The 13,790-nt window shown below is 38.8% G+C and overlaps 1 protein-coding gene across 11 annotated transcripts in view; it reads left to right on the top strand.

Moving 5' to 3' along the window:
• Positions 1 to 13,790, top strand: part of capt (adenylyl cyclase-associated protein 1) — a 223,655-nt gene that overhangs the window by 153,454 nt on the left and 56,411 nt on the right. For 6 of the 11 annotated variants that reach the window (XM_068360889.1, XM_068360890.1, XM_068360891.1 and 3 more), the window contains one exon: positions 3,992 to 4,147. In XM_068360889.1, coding sequence (XP_068216990.1) covers positions 4,006 to 4,147 — 142 coding nt within the window. In that variant the 5' untranslated portion in view covers positions 3,992 to 4,005. Of the gene's footprint in view, positions 471 to 3,991; positions 4,148 to 13,790 lie in introns of all 11 variants that reach the window. The other 5 variants (XM_068360884.1, XM_068360883.1, XM_068360885.1 and 2 more) reach the window with 1 other exon arrangement.

The raw sequence follows: 13,790 nt of genomic DNA on the forward strand, positions 1-13,790 counted from the left end.
ACGACAAACAATATGTGAAATAACAAATCTACGGACTTTGAATCCGAAATTCAATATAATGATTAAAATCGCATAAACACGGACGATCTTGTCTGCTTTCGTTTTATATGACTCTGTGAGCTAGATGGGATCCGCTTGTAGTTGCGCCGGCGACGGGTCGGCCTCCGCTGACGAAGGCCCCCCGGCGGGGTCCGACAAGGCGAACGGACACGGCCCCCAAAATGGCCACGGGGGAAGTGTCAAAGTCATCGACAGGTCCCTGAAGAACGGCCTCATCCGAGAGGACATCACGAAGAATGGCCTGGCAGGGAGACCTCTCCCCACCGAGGGAGATACGACCAAGTTGTTAGATAGCAAAGAGATAAGGTTGGAGGAAAAGACCTCCCCCTCGGTGGGGAGCCCCCTGGATACGCCACCCACGGTCCCCCTGACGCCCGTTAAGTCCGGGGATGGGTCAATGTCGGAGGAAGGTAAGGTGTGGAGGATTACGTTGTGGTTCTGGGGATTGTTAGAATCACCAATTCTGATTTTCTCTCTCTCTCTCTCTCTCTCTCTCTCTCTCTCTCTCTCTCTCTCTCTCTCTCTCTCTCATTATTATTATATTAGTGCTTTCTCTCTCTCTCTCTCTCTCTCTCTCTCTCTCTGTCATTATTATTATATTAGTGCTTTGAAAGAGGTGTTATTACAGATAATGACGGCGTCAATGTCACAATCACTTCTTATTATTTTGCATTTCCTGCGTGAGATGAATAGTTAGAGGATTTGATTACTTGCATTCATCTCATTGGGATTTTCTTCTTTTGTACTTTATTTATTTCCTTGTTTTACTTTCCTCACTGGGCTATTTTTTCCTGATGGAGGCCTCGGGCTTATAGCATCTTGCTCTTCCAACTTGGGTTTTAGTCTAGATAATAATAATAATAATAATAATAATAATAATATGAATCAAGTCAGGTAAGTTTTTGCTAACATATTCGTATGAAATTCGCCATTCTACATTAAGACGTATTTCCTCACGTCAGACATTAAGCACGTTTTATCCACCTTCGGATTAACTGAGAAGGAAAACTTAAAAAACTTTTTCTCTTGTAATTGAGAGTTTAGAAAAAGGATGTGTATTAGAGCTCGAGCACTTTTAGCTTAGTATCTAAGATGCTTCGAGATACAGGTGCATGGTATTGTGAATACTTTTTTTTTTCGTTTACACACACATAAATAAATAAATAAATATATATATATGTATATATGTATACATATGTATATTTATGTGTATAGTATTTATATATATATATATATATATATATATATATATATGTGTGTATATATATGTATATATATGTGTATAATATTTATATATATAAATATATATGTGTGCATATATATGTATATATATGTGTGTATAATATTTATATATATAAATATATATATGTGTATACATATGTATATATATTAATATATAAATATGTATATATAAATATATGTACATTATACATATATATATAAATATATATATATATATATATATACATATACATATACATATATATATATATATATATATATATGTGTGTGTGTGTGAGAGAGAGAGAGAGAGAGAGAGAGAGAGAGAGAGAGAGAGAGAGAGAGAGAGAATGTCAGTGCACCTCTTAATTGTCGAAGAGAATAGATGTTATCCATCAGGCAGATTTGGACGTATAGGTTTTTCAAGTTTTAAAGTTTGTAGCATCATTGGCCACGTTACAATTTATTTTTTTTGTGGGGGGGCGGTCATTTATGTACAGTTGGATACACGAATTCATGGTACACCTCGCTCTGAGGGAGTGCACTCAGCTACACCCTCATTGCTCGACGAGTGCCCGAGTGTAGCCCCACCCACCACCTCTGCTATCTCTCCCTACACTTATCTGTCTGATTACTGGCCACGAACTAATAATGTAACAAGGTGTACTTTATCGGAGCGAGGTGTGTCGGTAAGTCCCGTGTCCAACTGTACTTACTAGTTGTCGGCCATAAGTATACTTTATTAGACAGTTCTTAACGTTTGAAGGGATGATTCAGTGTCATCTTTATAATTGTGCGAGATCGCTCTATAGTGAAGTGAGCTTAAGGCTGATGGGATGTTTAGCACATGTGCATCTTCCCAATGATCGACATTGTAAATAATTGATTCTCATCACCACGAGATTGGATGTAATGACCAATTAAGTTTAAACCCGAGCCGTGAAATACATTTAAACCCCCCCCCCCCTCACAAATCCTGGTCCTTTTCTTATTATAGATGATTGTTGAATGGAGTAAAGGTGTGTGTCCGAGGATGAAAATAGATCTAGCATTATTTTTATTGGCATGTTTTTTTTAATCATATGTATGCATGAACAAGATCTGCTGGCATATTACCATCTGATTTAATAACTATATGGCCACTCAGTAGAGCACAGACATCCGCCACGGTGGCTTATCTATCCACCTCTGCTCTACCTTGACCTTGACGTTTGACGTTAACATGTATTAATTGGCGTAGATTTTCATACAATCACGTATGAACGAATCTTGAAATTTCTGTGACAACGATGTCCTAACTTATGACTGATTACGTGTATTGGACCTTTTGCTTGACCATACCTTGATGCTTGACCTTGACCTTCCAAAAATTTAAGATTTAGAATTAAATTTGAGGCCAGGAAGGTGGTCACAAACAAACTTACAAACACACAAACAAGGGGTAGAATATAATCTCCTCCCAACTTCGTTGGCGGAAGTAAAAAAGTTTTTGGAAAGGTGTTTTGTGAAATTTTTCCAAAGGTAAATTAAAGTTACCAAATTTAAAGGTCGCTCATGAATGGCAGAGGTAAGGGAGAGGACGCTGCCCTAGAGACTGGCCATATATACATATGATCAGCATCCAAGCCCCCTCTCTATCAAGCTATAGGACCTGGGAAGGACAGGCAATGGTTGCTGAGGATTCAGCAGGTAGACCTGTAGGATCCACCAAACCCCTCTTGAGTTCGCAGACACTACTAAAAACAATCAAGTTTGAGAAAGTCTCGAACTCCCGTCCAGCAGATTGCCATGTAGGGACGTTTCAAATAGACTTCCACATTGAAGGTTTTTCATTTATCTAAAACGAAAGACGTAAGGGTTTTATGTATTTTCTGCATATTGTTTCCCCATTTTTCATTTAAGGAACCGTCACTGTGCCCGCTCCGAGTTATTGGATTTCCCAAAACTAGCTTACTGTATTCTCTTCTTTTTTCCTAATGTCGTATCATTTACCTTTTCTTTATACTTATATCTGAATTATGTATGTATGTGTGTATATATATATATATATATATATATAGTGTATATGTTTATCCATTTTACCCCCAACGCTATTTGGAACTTTCCAACTGTTAACCCCGAGGCGTTTTTCTTTTTCAAGCACGTTTAACAATATTTTTTTTTTTTTAGATTGCGCTGACAGCCTTAATTTTTGTCATAGAGAGGTCAGATTGGTCTCATTATTTTGGAAAATGCCGGAATTTTCTCATAAAGTTATCAAAAATATGAAAAAAAAGGCAAATAGCAGCTTTTTGCAACAACGTACCGGTACGTCTAAGGGGGTTAAGGGATGAGTTTTGTGAAACGTACCAGTACATCCATTGGGGGTAGAAGGTATATATATATGCATATATATATATATATATATATATATATAGTATATAGTGTATATGTATAATATATATTGTATATATATGTATATAGTATATATATACATATATATATATATATATATATATATATATGTTGTTACAGTCTGTTTCTCTCCAGATGGTATTGTATTGTCAAGTGACACCCTTAAAATGCTGATTGTCTTAATTTTTGTTTCTCTAGATGCTATTATTTTATAAAGTGACCCCTCAAATGACGGAATTTTGTAATTTTGGCTGCGACCCGTGCCCATTTTGGAATATGCAAATAACCGGTCCTCTTTTCTGGTCTGTCTTTGCAGAGTTGGTCAACATCATGGCAGGAGAGTTAGCTTCTTTAGTATCTCGACTGGAGACTGCCGTGGAGAGGCTAGAGAAAGTCGGCAGTGTCTCTGGGAAAGCTGCATCTGGAGGAGCCTCGACTGGGGGAGCACAGCTCAACACACAAGCTCAGGAAGGTAGGTCCCCTCGGGAGAAAATTTCACTCTAATACATGGATCTACATGCATTAGTGATGTTAGATGTTGGTTTGAATGTGTAGCGAAACATGCAGAGGTGTACACATTCCTTTGCTCATATGTTTTCCTCCATACATACTGAGAAACATGTATAAAAATAGGTTCCCTCAAGGAGTGTATTAATAAATAACACAACTGTTCAAACTGTTCTTATATGTATACAAACAGATCCAGGGATTTATATTTTATATTTATTGTTAAGCTGTAATTTATAAGTTATTTACTTTACTGTAAAGCAAGAACACTAGCCATCTGAGGCACATTGTTATTTACTCTAAAGAAAGTACACTAGCCATCTTAGGCTCATTGTTACTTACTTTAAAGAAAGTACGAAAGTACACTAGCCACCTGAGGCATGTTGTTACTTACTATAAAGATAAAGTACAATAGCCATCTGAGGCACATTGTTACTTACTCTAAAGAAAGTACACTAGCCATCTGAGGCCCATTGTTACTTACTCTAAAGAAAGTACACTAGCCATCTGAGCCCCATTGTTACTTACTCTAAAGAAAGTGCACTAGTCATCTGAGGCACATTGTTACTTACTCTAAAGAAAGTACACTAGCCACCTGATGTGCGTTATTACTTACTATAAAGATAAAGTACACTAGCCATTAGAGACCCATTGTTACTTTTTGCTAGGCTACCATATCCTAAGATCTGTTGTAAGTACAGGTAGTGTAGTACGTAGAGGTGACTGTTATCTAGGAGGGAGGGAGTTAATGTTGTATTTAAAGACATTGTTCTATACCTTGCCCCTGGGTTGAATTAGGTTGGGTTATGTAGGACTTGACCTAGGCGTTCTTTGGTCCTGTTTTGCCATGTACGTCATGCTAGCTCATAACCTATATTGATTCCACAATTTTATCTGTTGGAAATTATCTACAAGATTTTAATGGTCATTGAATTATCCCTTTCCACTCTTTCACTAGACTTTTTATCCTTTCATCTTTATTCACACACAAAAGAGGATGTATGAGACATGGACATGATTTATAAGCACTAAAGATGAAATGTATGTGGATATGAAACATGGACATGATTTATAAGCACTAAAGATGAAATGTATGTGGATATGAAACATGGACATGATTTATAAGCACTAAAGATGAAATGTATGTGGATATGAAACATGGACATGATTTATAAGCACTAAAGATGAAATGTATGTGGATATGAAACATGGACATGATTTATAAGCACTAAAGATGAAATGTATGTGGATATGAAACATGGACATGTTTTATAAGCAATAAAGGTGACGACGTGTATGAGGATTATGAAATTCTAAATTGCATGTGATATAAGAGGATGGGAAGAGGGAATGAAAGCAGTTAAACCTGCATAAAATTAGATTGTTAGTAAAGGAATGAATGTGAAAATCTGAAATACAGTAAAGTCAAGAGATGGTCATTTTGGGCCATGCAAGAAATGATTGAAGTTTTAAAAAAAAAAACTGGGTGAAAATAAGTTGGGGTTTATTGATAATCTATGGAAAAAAAAATAAAATGTAAATGAAATTATTATTATCACGGGCCAAACTACCAGCTTCATTGGAAATGCTGAATGTTACAAGCTCAAGGGATCCAAAAGAGAAAATAGCCCAGTATCAAAAGTAAATAGAGAAACAATAAATTATCTATAAATGAGAAATAAGAAAAATATATGAAATATACGAAGACCAGTAACAACATTGAATAGGTAAATCTTACGTAAACTATGAAATGATACTTAGGTCAAAATGTTCAACCGAAAAACATTTGCTTTTGATGCAAGTTTGAACTTCTGATAAGGTAGATCATTCAACAGTCTGATTACAGCTAGAATAAAAGTTCTAGAATACTGTAAAGTATTGAGCATTAGGATGTTTAAATGCTGCTCATGAATGGCAGAGGCAATGGACAGTGACATTACCCTAGCACGCAGGACAATGCCATAGAGACTGACCATACATACACATGATCAGTGGCTGTTGATGACTCAGTAGATAGACCTGTAGCTCACAAGGATGGTGAGGTTGCAGCGACCAAAGGAACCAACAACAAGTCTGGCGATCACCAGGCAAGAGCGTTACCACCAGGCCACTACAACCTTAATTCTAACACTTGTAGAAGACAAGTGTTATAATAAACTACAAACCTAGTACTATCCACTGGATGGTACAGTCTGTTAAGATGTGAAGGCCAGAGATGGTCAGGAAGTATAAAAAATCTAATGCAACATGTGCAAAGACCTAACGGTGTTACCAGAGATTAATGTCCAGGTCAGGGATAAGGAATTGAATAGACTGCAAGTTTTTTTTTTGTCTAGAAAATTAATGAGAGTGTCAGAAGCTGGAAAAACAAGGTGGAATGAAAGAATTGAAACATTTCTTCAGAGTGGATTGGTTATTGAAAATCTTGAGAGACTTTCTCAGTAAGCCAATGTTTTGTGCAATTGAAGAAAAAACAGGCAGAATATGTTTCTCTAAGGTAAATTTGCAATAAAAAAAATCTCATTCAAAATTTTGAAGGAGTTGCATATAGATAAGAAAATTATCAATGTAGAGGTATGTATGATGAGGAGCCACTGTCCTTAACCTACTTACAATCATACTTTGACTTTTGCTAGGTTCAACATCAGGCCCCATAAATTGCACTATGCACTAAATTTTAGCTAGATCTCTATTAAGGGATGCAGCAACACTAGAGAGATAAAACTTATGCAAAGGAAGTATTGCCATTGCATATGCAATGCACATTTTTATACGCCATACCGCATACATGATCAGTATACAGTTTATTGTGAAAAGTAATGTGCTAAGAACACTACCTTGAGGAACCCCAGGTATACTCTAAAACTCAGTATGATGCTCATCAGCAATAACTCTGCAATCTGTTCCTTAAAGATTCAGTAATGGTGCTAAAAAAGGACCCACCTATTCGCAACTGGTCAAGTTTGAAAGCAGAGGTTTCGTGATTAACACAGTTAAAAGCAGCGTTATAATCAAGGTCATTCATACAAACTTCCTGACCACAATCAAGGGATTTCTGTACATCATACAGCACATCAACGTAGGCTACCGGGGTCTAAGCGATGTCAGGCAGGCCAGCCGATTGGGACTAGGGTTTACCCCAAAGCCAAAGTAAAGACCGAAAAGAAGGCAACCATGCTTACCCCACACAAATTGGAAAAAGCTGCGTTAATAGCAGAAGATTGGAACTTGTAAGAAGGCATCACATGCTCCAATGCCTTTGTGAAAGCCAAATTGTAAACTAGGGAACAGTTTACTACTTTCAGCATACCAGTTTAGACATTTTACCATTTGACGTTTAAAAACTTTAGATAATATGGGAGTTACAGAAATTGGGTGGGAATCAGCAGGGCTAGAACTACCACAAACACATTAAAAAAACACATTCAACCAATGGAGTAACATTACCAATTCTCCAACAAATGCTAAATGAACCTCCCTTTGCTATTTCTGGAAAATAAGACATCTTAGGAGCTAAGAAATCAACACTGGTCTTTATCAAAAACAGAAAAATACAATTTGGGTCTACACCTTCATAATCATCATGGCCAATCAAGAGAGTATTAATTTCGCAGGAAACCAGAAATGAGGGAGATGGAGTCCCACATTACTCTGCTTACTGTCAAGCACATGAGCCAAAAGGGTTGCCTTTTCCTTTGGACAATGAGGGACAGAGCCATCTGGTTTAAGTAAAGGGGGAACTGTTAATCCTACACCAAAGAGTGCATATTTAAAGGTAGACCGCCACTTATGTTCCTGTGGTGTACCAGAAAACTTTTCTTTATGTCCCCTCTCCATCAAGCTATGATCTGGGAGGGCCAGACAATGGCTGTTGATGACTCAGCAGGTAGACCTATTGACTCCCCGAAACACCCCATCCTTGGCTCACAAGGATGGTAAGGTCATAAGAAACCATCGAGCTTAAGTGTGTCTCGAACTCCCATCCAGTAGAATACCAGGCAATGACGTTTCCAACAGGCGAAAATTGATTTTAGTTATTATTATTATTATTATTATTATCCAAGCTACAACCCTAGTTGGAAAAGCAAGATGCTATAAGCCCAGGGGCTCCAATAGGGAAAAATAGCCCAGTGAGGAAAGGAAAAAAGGAAATAAATAAATGAAGAGAACAAATTAACAATAAATCATTCTAAAAAAGTAACAACGTCAAAACAGATATGTCGTAATATATATAAACTATTAATAACGTCAAAAACAAATACGTTTATTAATAGTTGTTAATACAAGTAGATGAGCGAACAAAAAATAGATGTTGCCTATATAATAAAAGTGATGCAAATATGAATGAAAAGTGGAAAATACAGGTGATTTGATATGAGGGTACAGTACGCGTTGTGCAGTGAATTGATTGATTTGCCTACAGATGTGGAAGCTCTATTATGGGGCCTAATTCCATCTGTGATATTTTCCTTAGTTAAGATAACAGTCTCAGGAAGATCAAACTCTAGTCTTGGGTAGTACCATAGCCTCTGTACCATAGTCTTCCACTGTCTCTTGGGTTAGAATTCTCTTGCTTGAGGGTACACTCGGGTGTAATATTCTATCTTATTTCTCTTTTTCTTGTTTTATTAGAGTTTTTATAATTATTATAGGAAATATTTATTTCAATGTTGTTACTGTTCTTAAAATATTTTATTTTTCCTTGTTTCCTCTCCTCACTTGGCTTTTTTCCCTGTTGGGGTCCCTGGGCTTATAGCATCCTGCTTTTCCAACTAGGGCTGTGGCTTAGCAAGTAATAATAATAATAATAATAATAATAATAAGGCTTCGGCTATGAACCTTGGGTAACTTTATACTATGCTGTTTTTTCCTGTTTCTACGAAACCTAATAACGTAACAGTGAATGTGTTACACGTGACTTGTAATGGGGGATTTCTTTTGAGAAGAAGACTTTTTTTTTGTTAGCCCCAGGCTTTGCTCAAATGAACTTTAGGCCCTGATATCTTTCATCTCCCAGAAAAAAATGCATTTTCTTATTTCTATCTATATATGTACAGTAATCGTTCATTGATGAATGACTAATATACTAGACGAATCGGCCTCTCTCTCTCTCTCTCTCTCTCTCTCTCTCTCTCTCTCTCTCTCTCTCTCTCTCTCTCTGCAAGCACTTTGCATTATTACTAATGTTAGCCTACACTAGTCAAGTTCAAATTCATTCATATCTCTTATTGCTTGAAACTCTCGTGCATTTTGACATTTCATAACTGGTCCTCTCTCTCTCTCTCTCTCTCTCTCTCTCTCTCTCTCTCATAACATTACGTGGTACCTCATTACGTGTCTCTTGTATCACGTCTCCCCAACCTCACTAGTACAACAACAGCAAGATTGAGAGAGGCAAGAAACACGTAATAAGAAAAAAACAGTTTCATTCTGATTTAGGTTTCCCTGGCCATTGTAGCAGCATTTGGCCAGCCGTTTAGACCCAACGGGACACCACCTGTCGTTTCCTCCTCGGAAGGAGGGGGGGGGGGGGGTCAGAAGGAAGGAGTGTGGGGGAGAGGGTTTGTTTGATGCACACGAACAGTCATATAATGCTGATATTGTATAGAGAGAGGAGTACACGCACGCACGGTTTTCACCTGTTTGTTCGTTGGCTTTTGTGTTTGTGTATTCCAGTATAATGGTACGAAGATTCGAGTAATGCAATACACGTCATGCGGCCAACGAATCGTGTCGACACGTGAATAGTTACAGTGTGTTTCGAGTTAATAGTCAAGATGTACCTGTACTGTGGGTTCTAGAGCTAACAAATATGCGGCCCCAAGACTATGCATTAAGCTCTCACTACACATCCGAAAGACTGAAGTTATCATCAAGGCTTCCAAGAGGAAACTGAAGACTTTCTTGTTCTCTCGTTTAATTCGATAATATGGATTTGATAATTAACGTGGAACACGCTGAGTGATAATCTAAATACCTAAGAATGTACAGTATACTACAAATAGATCGTTTGCACAAGGTTTTCATGTGAGATAGAAAAAGGAAAACAGCCTCATTAAGGTAAAGTTCTGGGTTGAGCTGTATCCCTCCCGTCTCGCTGATGTCACGAAAGATCTTTGGATTTTGGATTTTTTTTTTTCGCAGGTTGCCTGGCCCTTACGGGCAGGCACGGGCTCTTGCACACTTGCAGCCCGTAGAACAAGTTTGTAATAGATGTGGTCTCGCTAAAACGGGAAGGGTCGTGGTGTGATGTTTCTTTTTATATATGAAAATTAATGGAAATAGGTTCGTAAAGCAATTTAGTCAATTAGATTCGTGAAATAACTTTATTAATAGGTTTAATCTGTGTCTTGAAGTGTTGTGTATTGACTTCATTCACTTATCTTAATGTGAAAACGAACTTTGTTCTAGAATTTATTGAATTGTTTAGATATTGTATATAACATACAATCATTGACTGAAATTTCTTTGTATGTGGTTGAAATATGACAAGAAAAATTTACACTTTAAATTCGGGTTACTAGAAATTTTGAATCGTGCCTTGATCGAATACAAAAGTGTATCCTACAATGACCTCCTCGTCCTACGACACGACCCCCTGAACGGCGATGGGCGCCACATCTAGCAATGAGTCTGCTCGCCAGATCTCTTCTCCCCTCCAGGATCCTTCGAAGGGGAGTGGGCGTTGGAGGGAAACCAGCGACCAAGGTCTTGCAAAGGGCCACGAGAATGCCAGAAATGGCAAAACAGGTCAACGGTTCATAAGAGACAACAATACTTATGACCTCGGTCGTGGTAGACGCTGTGATGGGGACCTCCACGGTGTTCATAACAGAGGTCGGAACACGGTTCACGGAGGAAGAAAGATCAACAACTCGAAACTCCGTGATACCTTGATTGATAGTGAGAATGATGGTGACAACTCGAAACTACAGGATAGCTTGGCTGATAGTGATGATGATGAGGAAATGTTCTCCCAGAGAAATTTGTTTACCGGGATTCAATTGAGGAAAGCTTATGATCGTAATCCGTCTCGCTCTACGTCGATGACCACCTCCACTTCGTCGTTAAACGAGTGTTGCTCGCAATGTAGCTGTTACGAGGAGCGGGATAAAGATGACCCTACATCTACTTCCAGTAACCCAAGAGTGGATCGAGACGTTGGAAATCATCGGACAACGCTTACGAAGCATTATAACAATGATTATTTGTTGGTAAGTCACTCGAGGGAAAGTATTTGTGGAAAGACGAGTAATGGAAATTCTAGGCAATTTAGTAAGACTCAAGAGGAACGTACAATTTCACGGAATAGTAAGGAAGGTCAGAAGGTTAAGGATAAACCCTTGAAAAATGAACATGGTCGAAATCATGCACCATCTTCTACTTCTGTTGGATCCAACGCAAAGCCCGCCAGGTTTCACACGCTCCCTGTGTTGAAAACTGAATCTTGTTACCCAGGGCAGGATTTATCAAGAGTAGGACGCACGCAAGGAAGGTCGAAGGAAGAAAATCACCCCAAACATAATAAAAATTACGAAGGAAAAAGAGATGTAATGGTTGAAAGTATTGTCGGACCCCACCACCCGTACCCTAAGTTACCACCTCACGAACTGTCAGCCCAGTTAAGACGTCAGACTTACGCTGATGTGATTGATCGGAATGATTACTTCCAACGGAAAGATAAGCGGTTGTGTTCTGACAACGGGCAAGTAAGTGGCGAACTCAGAGAAAAGATTAACAAACGTCCAAATGTCAGAGAGAATCGGCGAAGGGATCCGAGACGCCTCTCTCGCATCGACATTCCTCCTGGTGAACATGTCATTTACGCCAATGGCATTACTCAGAAAGATTACGTCAGATGCGAAGAGTCGAGTGACAGTGACGAAGATTGTCAGAGTGTTGCCCAGCGCTATAATACGAAGTGGAGAAGAAGAAGAAGTAGGGACGAAGAAAGTCCTCATATCGCGAGGTACCGCAAAGAAGAAACCCGGAAAACGGATGCCGGGAAAAATGACTCGACTCGAATAAGGGACAGCCGCAGCCAAGATTATCTCGATAGAAGTGAAAATAACGATCACAGACCACTCAAGAAAGAGCACTGTCCCGGGGTGTACCTTCCTCCCTCTTCAAGGCGTGGAGGGCACTTCGTGGAAGACTCGGCTTTTCATGAAAGTCAACAGCAGAGGTGTGTTTCACGACGAAGTTCCCTGAGGCGAGGTTAGTCAGTCAAATGTATGATACATTTTTAGTCATTTAAATAAGCTTCGGATTACTCTCTCTCTCTCTCTCTCTCTCTCTCTCTCTCTCTCTCTCTCTCTCTCTCTCTCTCTCTCTCTCTCTCTCTCTCTCTCTCATAGTTAAATGATGCATTCAGTCGGTAGAAACATGAATTAGAACGCCAGCTCCCATATATGGTAAAAGAGCAAGTGCCTGGCCATATATATATAAATATATATATATATATATATATATATATATATATGTATGTATGTATATATATTATATCCTATATCCTATATATATCCTTTAACTCAGGGGCAATGGAGTAATCAGACCCTGACGAGGAGGAAATGTACACCCAGAAACCACACTCTTACAAATTGCCAAACCAACGAGTTGTAGTTATGGAAAAGGGGATAAGGGTTATATCTGTGTGTGCATATCTATCTAAATATTAAATCGTCAGTTTTGACGGGTCAGGTACACTAGTTACTATTCAATGGGGTCATTTAAGCTCTCAATCTTGATTGAAAAGAGAAAGAAACATTTCATTAAAACTCTATGATCCAATAACTGGGGTTGTGATGGCCTATGTGGTAACGTCCCTGATTGGTGATCACCAGACTGGGGTTCGAGTCCCGCTCAAACTCGTTAGTTTCTTTGGTCGCTGCAACCTCACCATCCTTGTGAGCTAAGGAGGGGGTGGGTTTAGGGGGAGCCTATAGGTCTACCTGCTGAATCATCAGTAGCCATTGGCTGGGCCTCCTTGGTCCTAGCTTGGATGGAGAAGGTCCTTGGGTGCTGATCGTATGTATATATGGTCAGTCTAAGGACATTGTCCTGCTCGCTAGGACATTCTCTAGGGCATTGTCCTGTTCGCTAGGACATTCTCTAGGGCATTGTCCTGTTCGCTAGGACATTCTCTAGGGCATTGTCCTGCTCGCTAGGGCAATTTCACTGTCCCTTTGTCCTGCCATTCATGAGAGGCCTTTAAACTTTTAAACTGGCAGTAAAATACTATTTAAGTTGAAAATCAACCTGTTCCAGTTATGAAGGAGAAAAACGTTGGTGAAATGAACAGTTTACCTTGTAACATCTGCCAGGGTTTTTTTTATGTTTCCTTAGCGTGTATCAGGAAGGTTATTTGGGTTAATAATTTTCCTCCTTGGCCTTCACCCGACTATTAACCCCTGGGAGAAACCTGTCCAAGGCTAAAGGTCAACTCGAGAGAAATCGTTGGCGCTGTGGCATTATCATGAATGAGAAATCCCTTGGTAACATATGAAAGCTTTTAAGAAAAAGTGGCATTTTAAAGATACTTAACTCCCAAGAGAAACTGCTTAAAGGTTTTTAAGGTTATATTTTTATACTAAGTGTACGTGACCTTT

The sequence above is a fragment of the Palaemon carinicauda genome, chromosome 37 (genome assembly GCF_036898095.1).
Source record: "Palaemon carinicauda isolate YSFRI2023 chromosome 37, ASM3689809v2, whole genome shotgun sequence".
Lineage (NCBI taxonomy): Eukaryota > Metazoa > Arthropoda > Malacostraca > Decapoda > Palaemonidae > Palaemon > Palaemon carinicauda.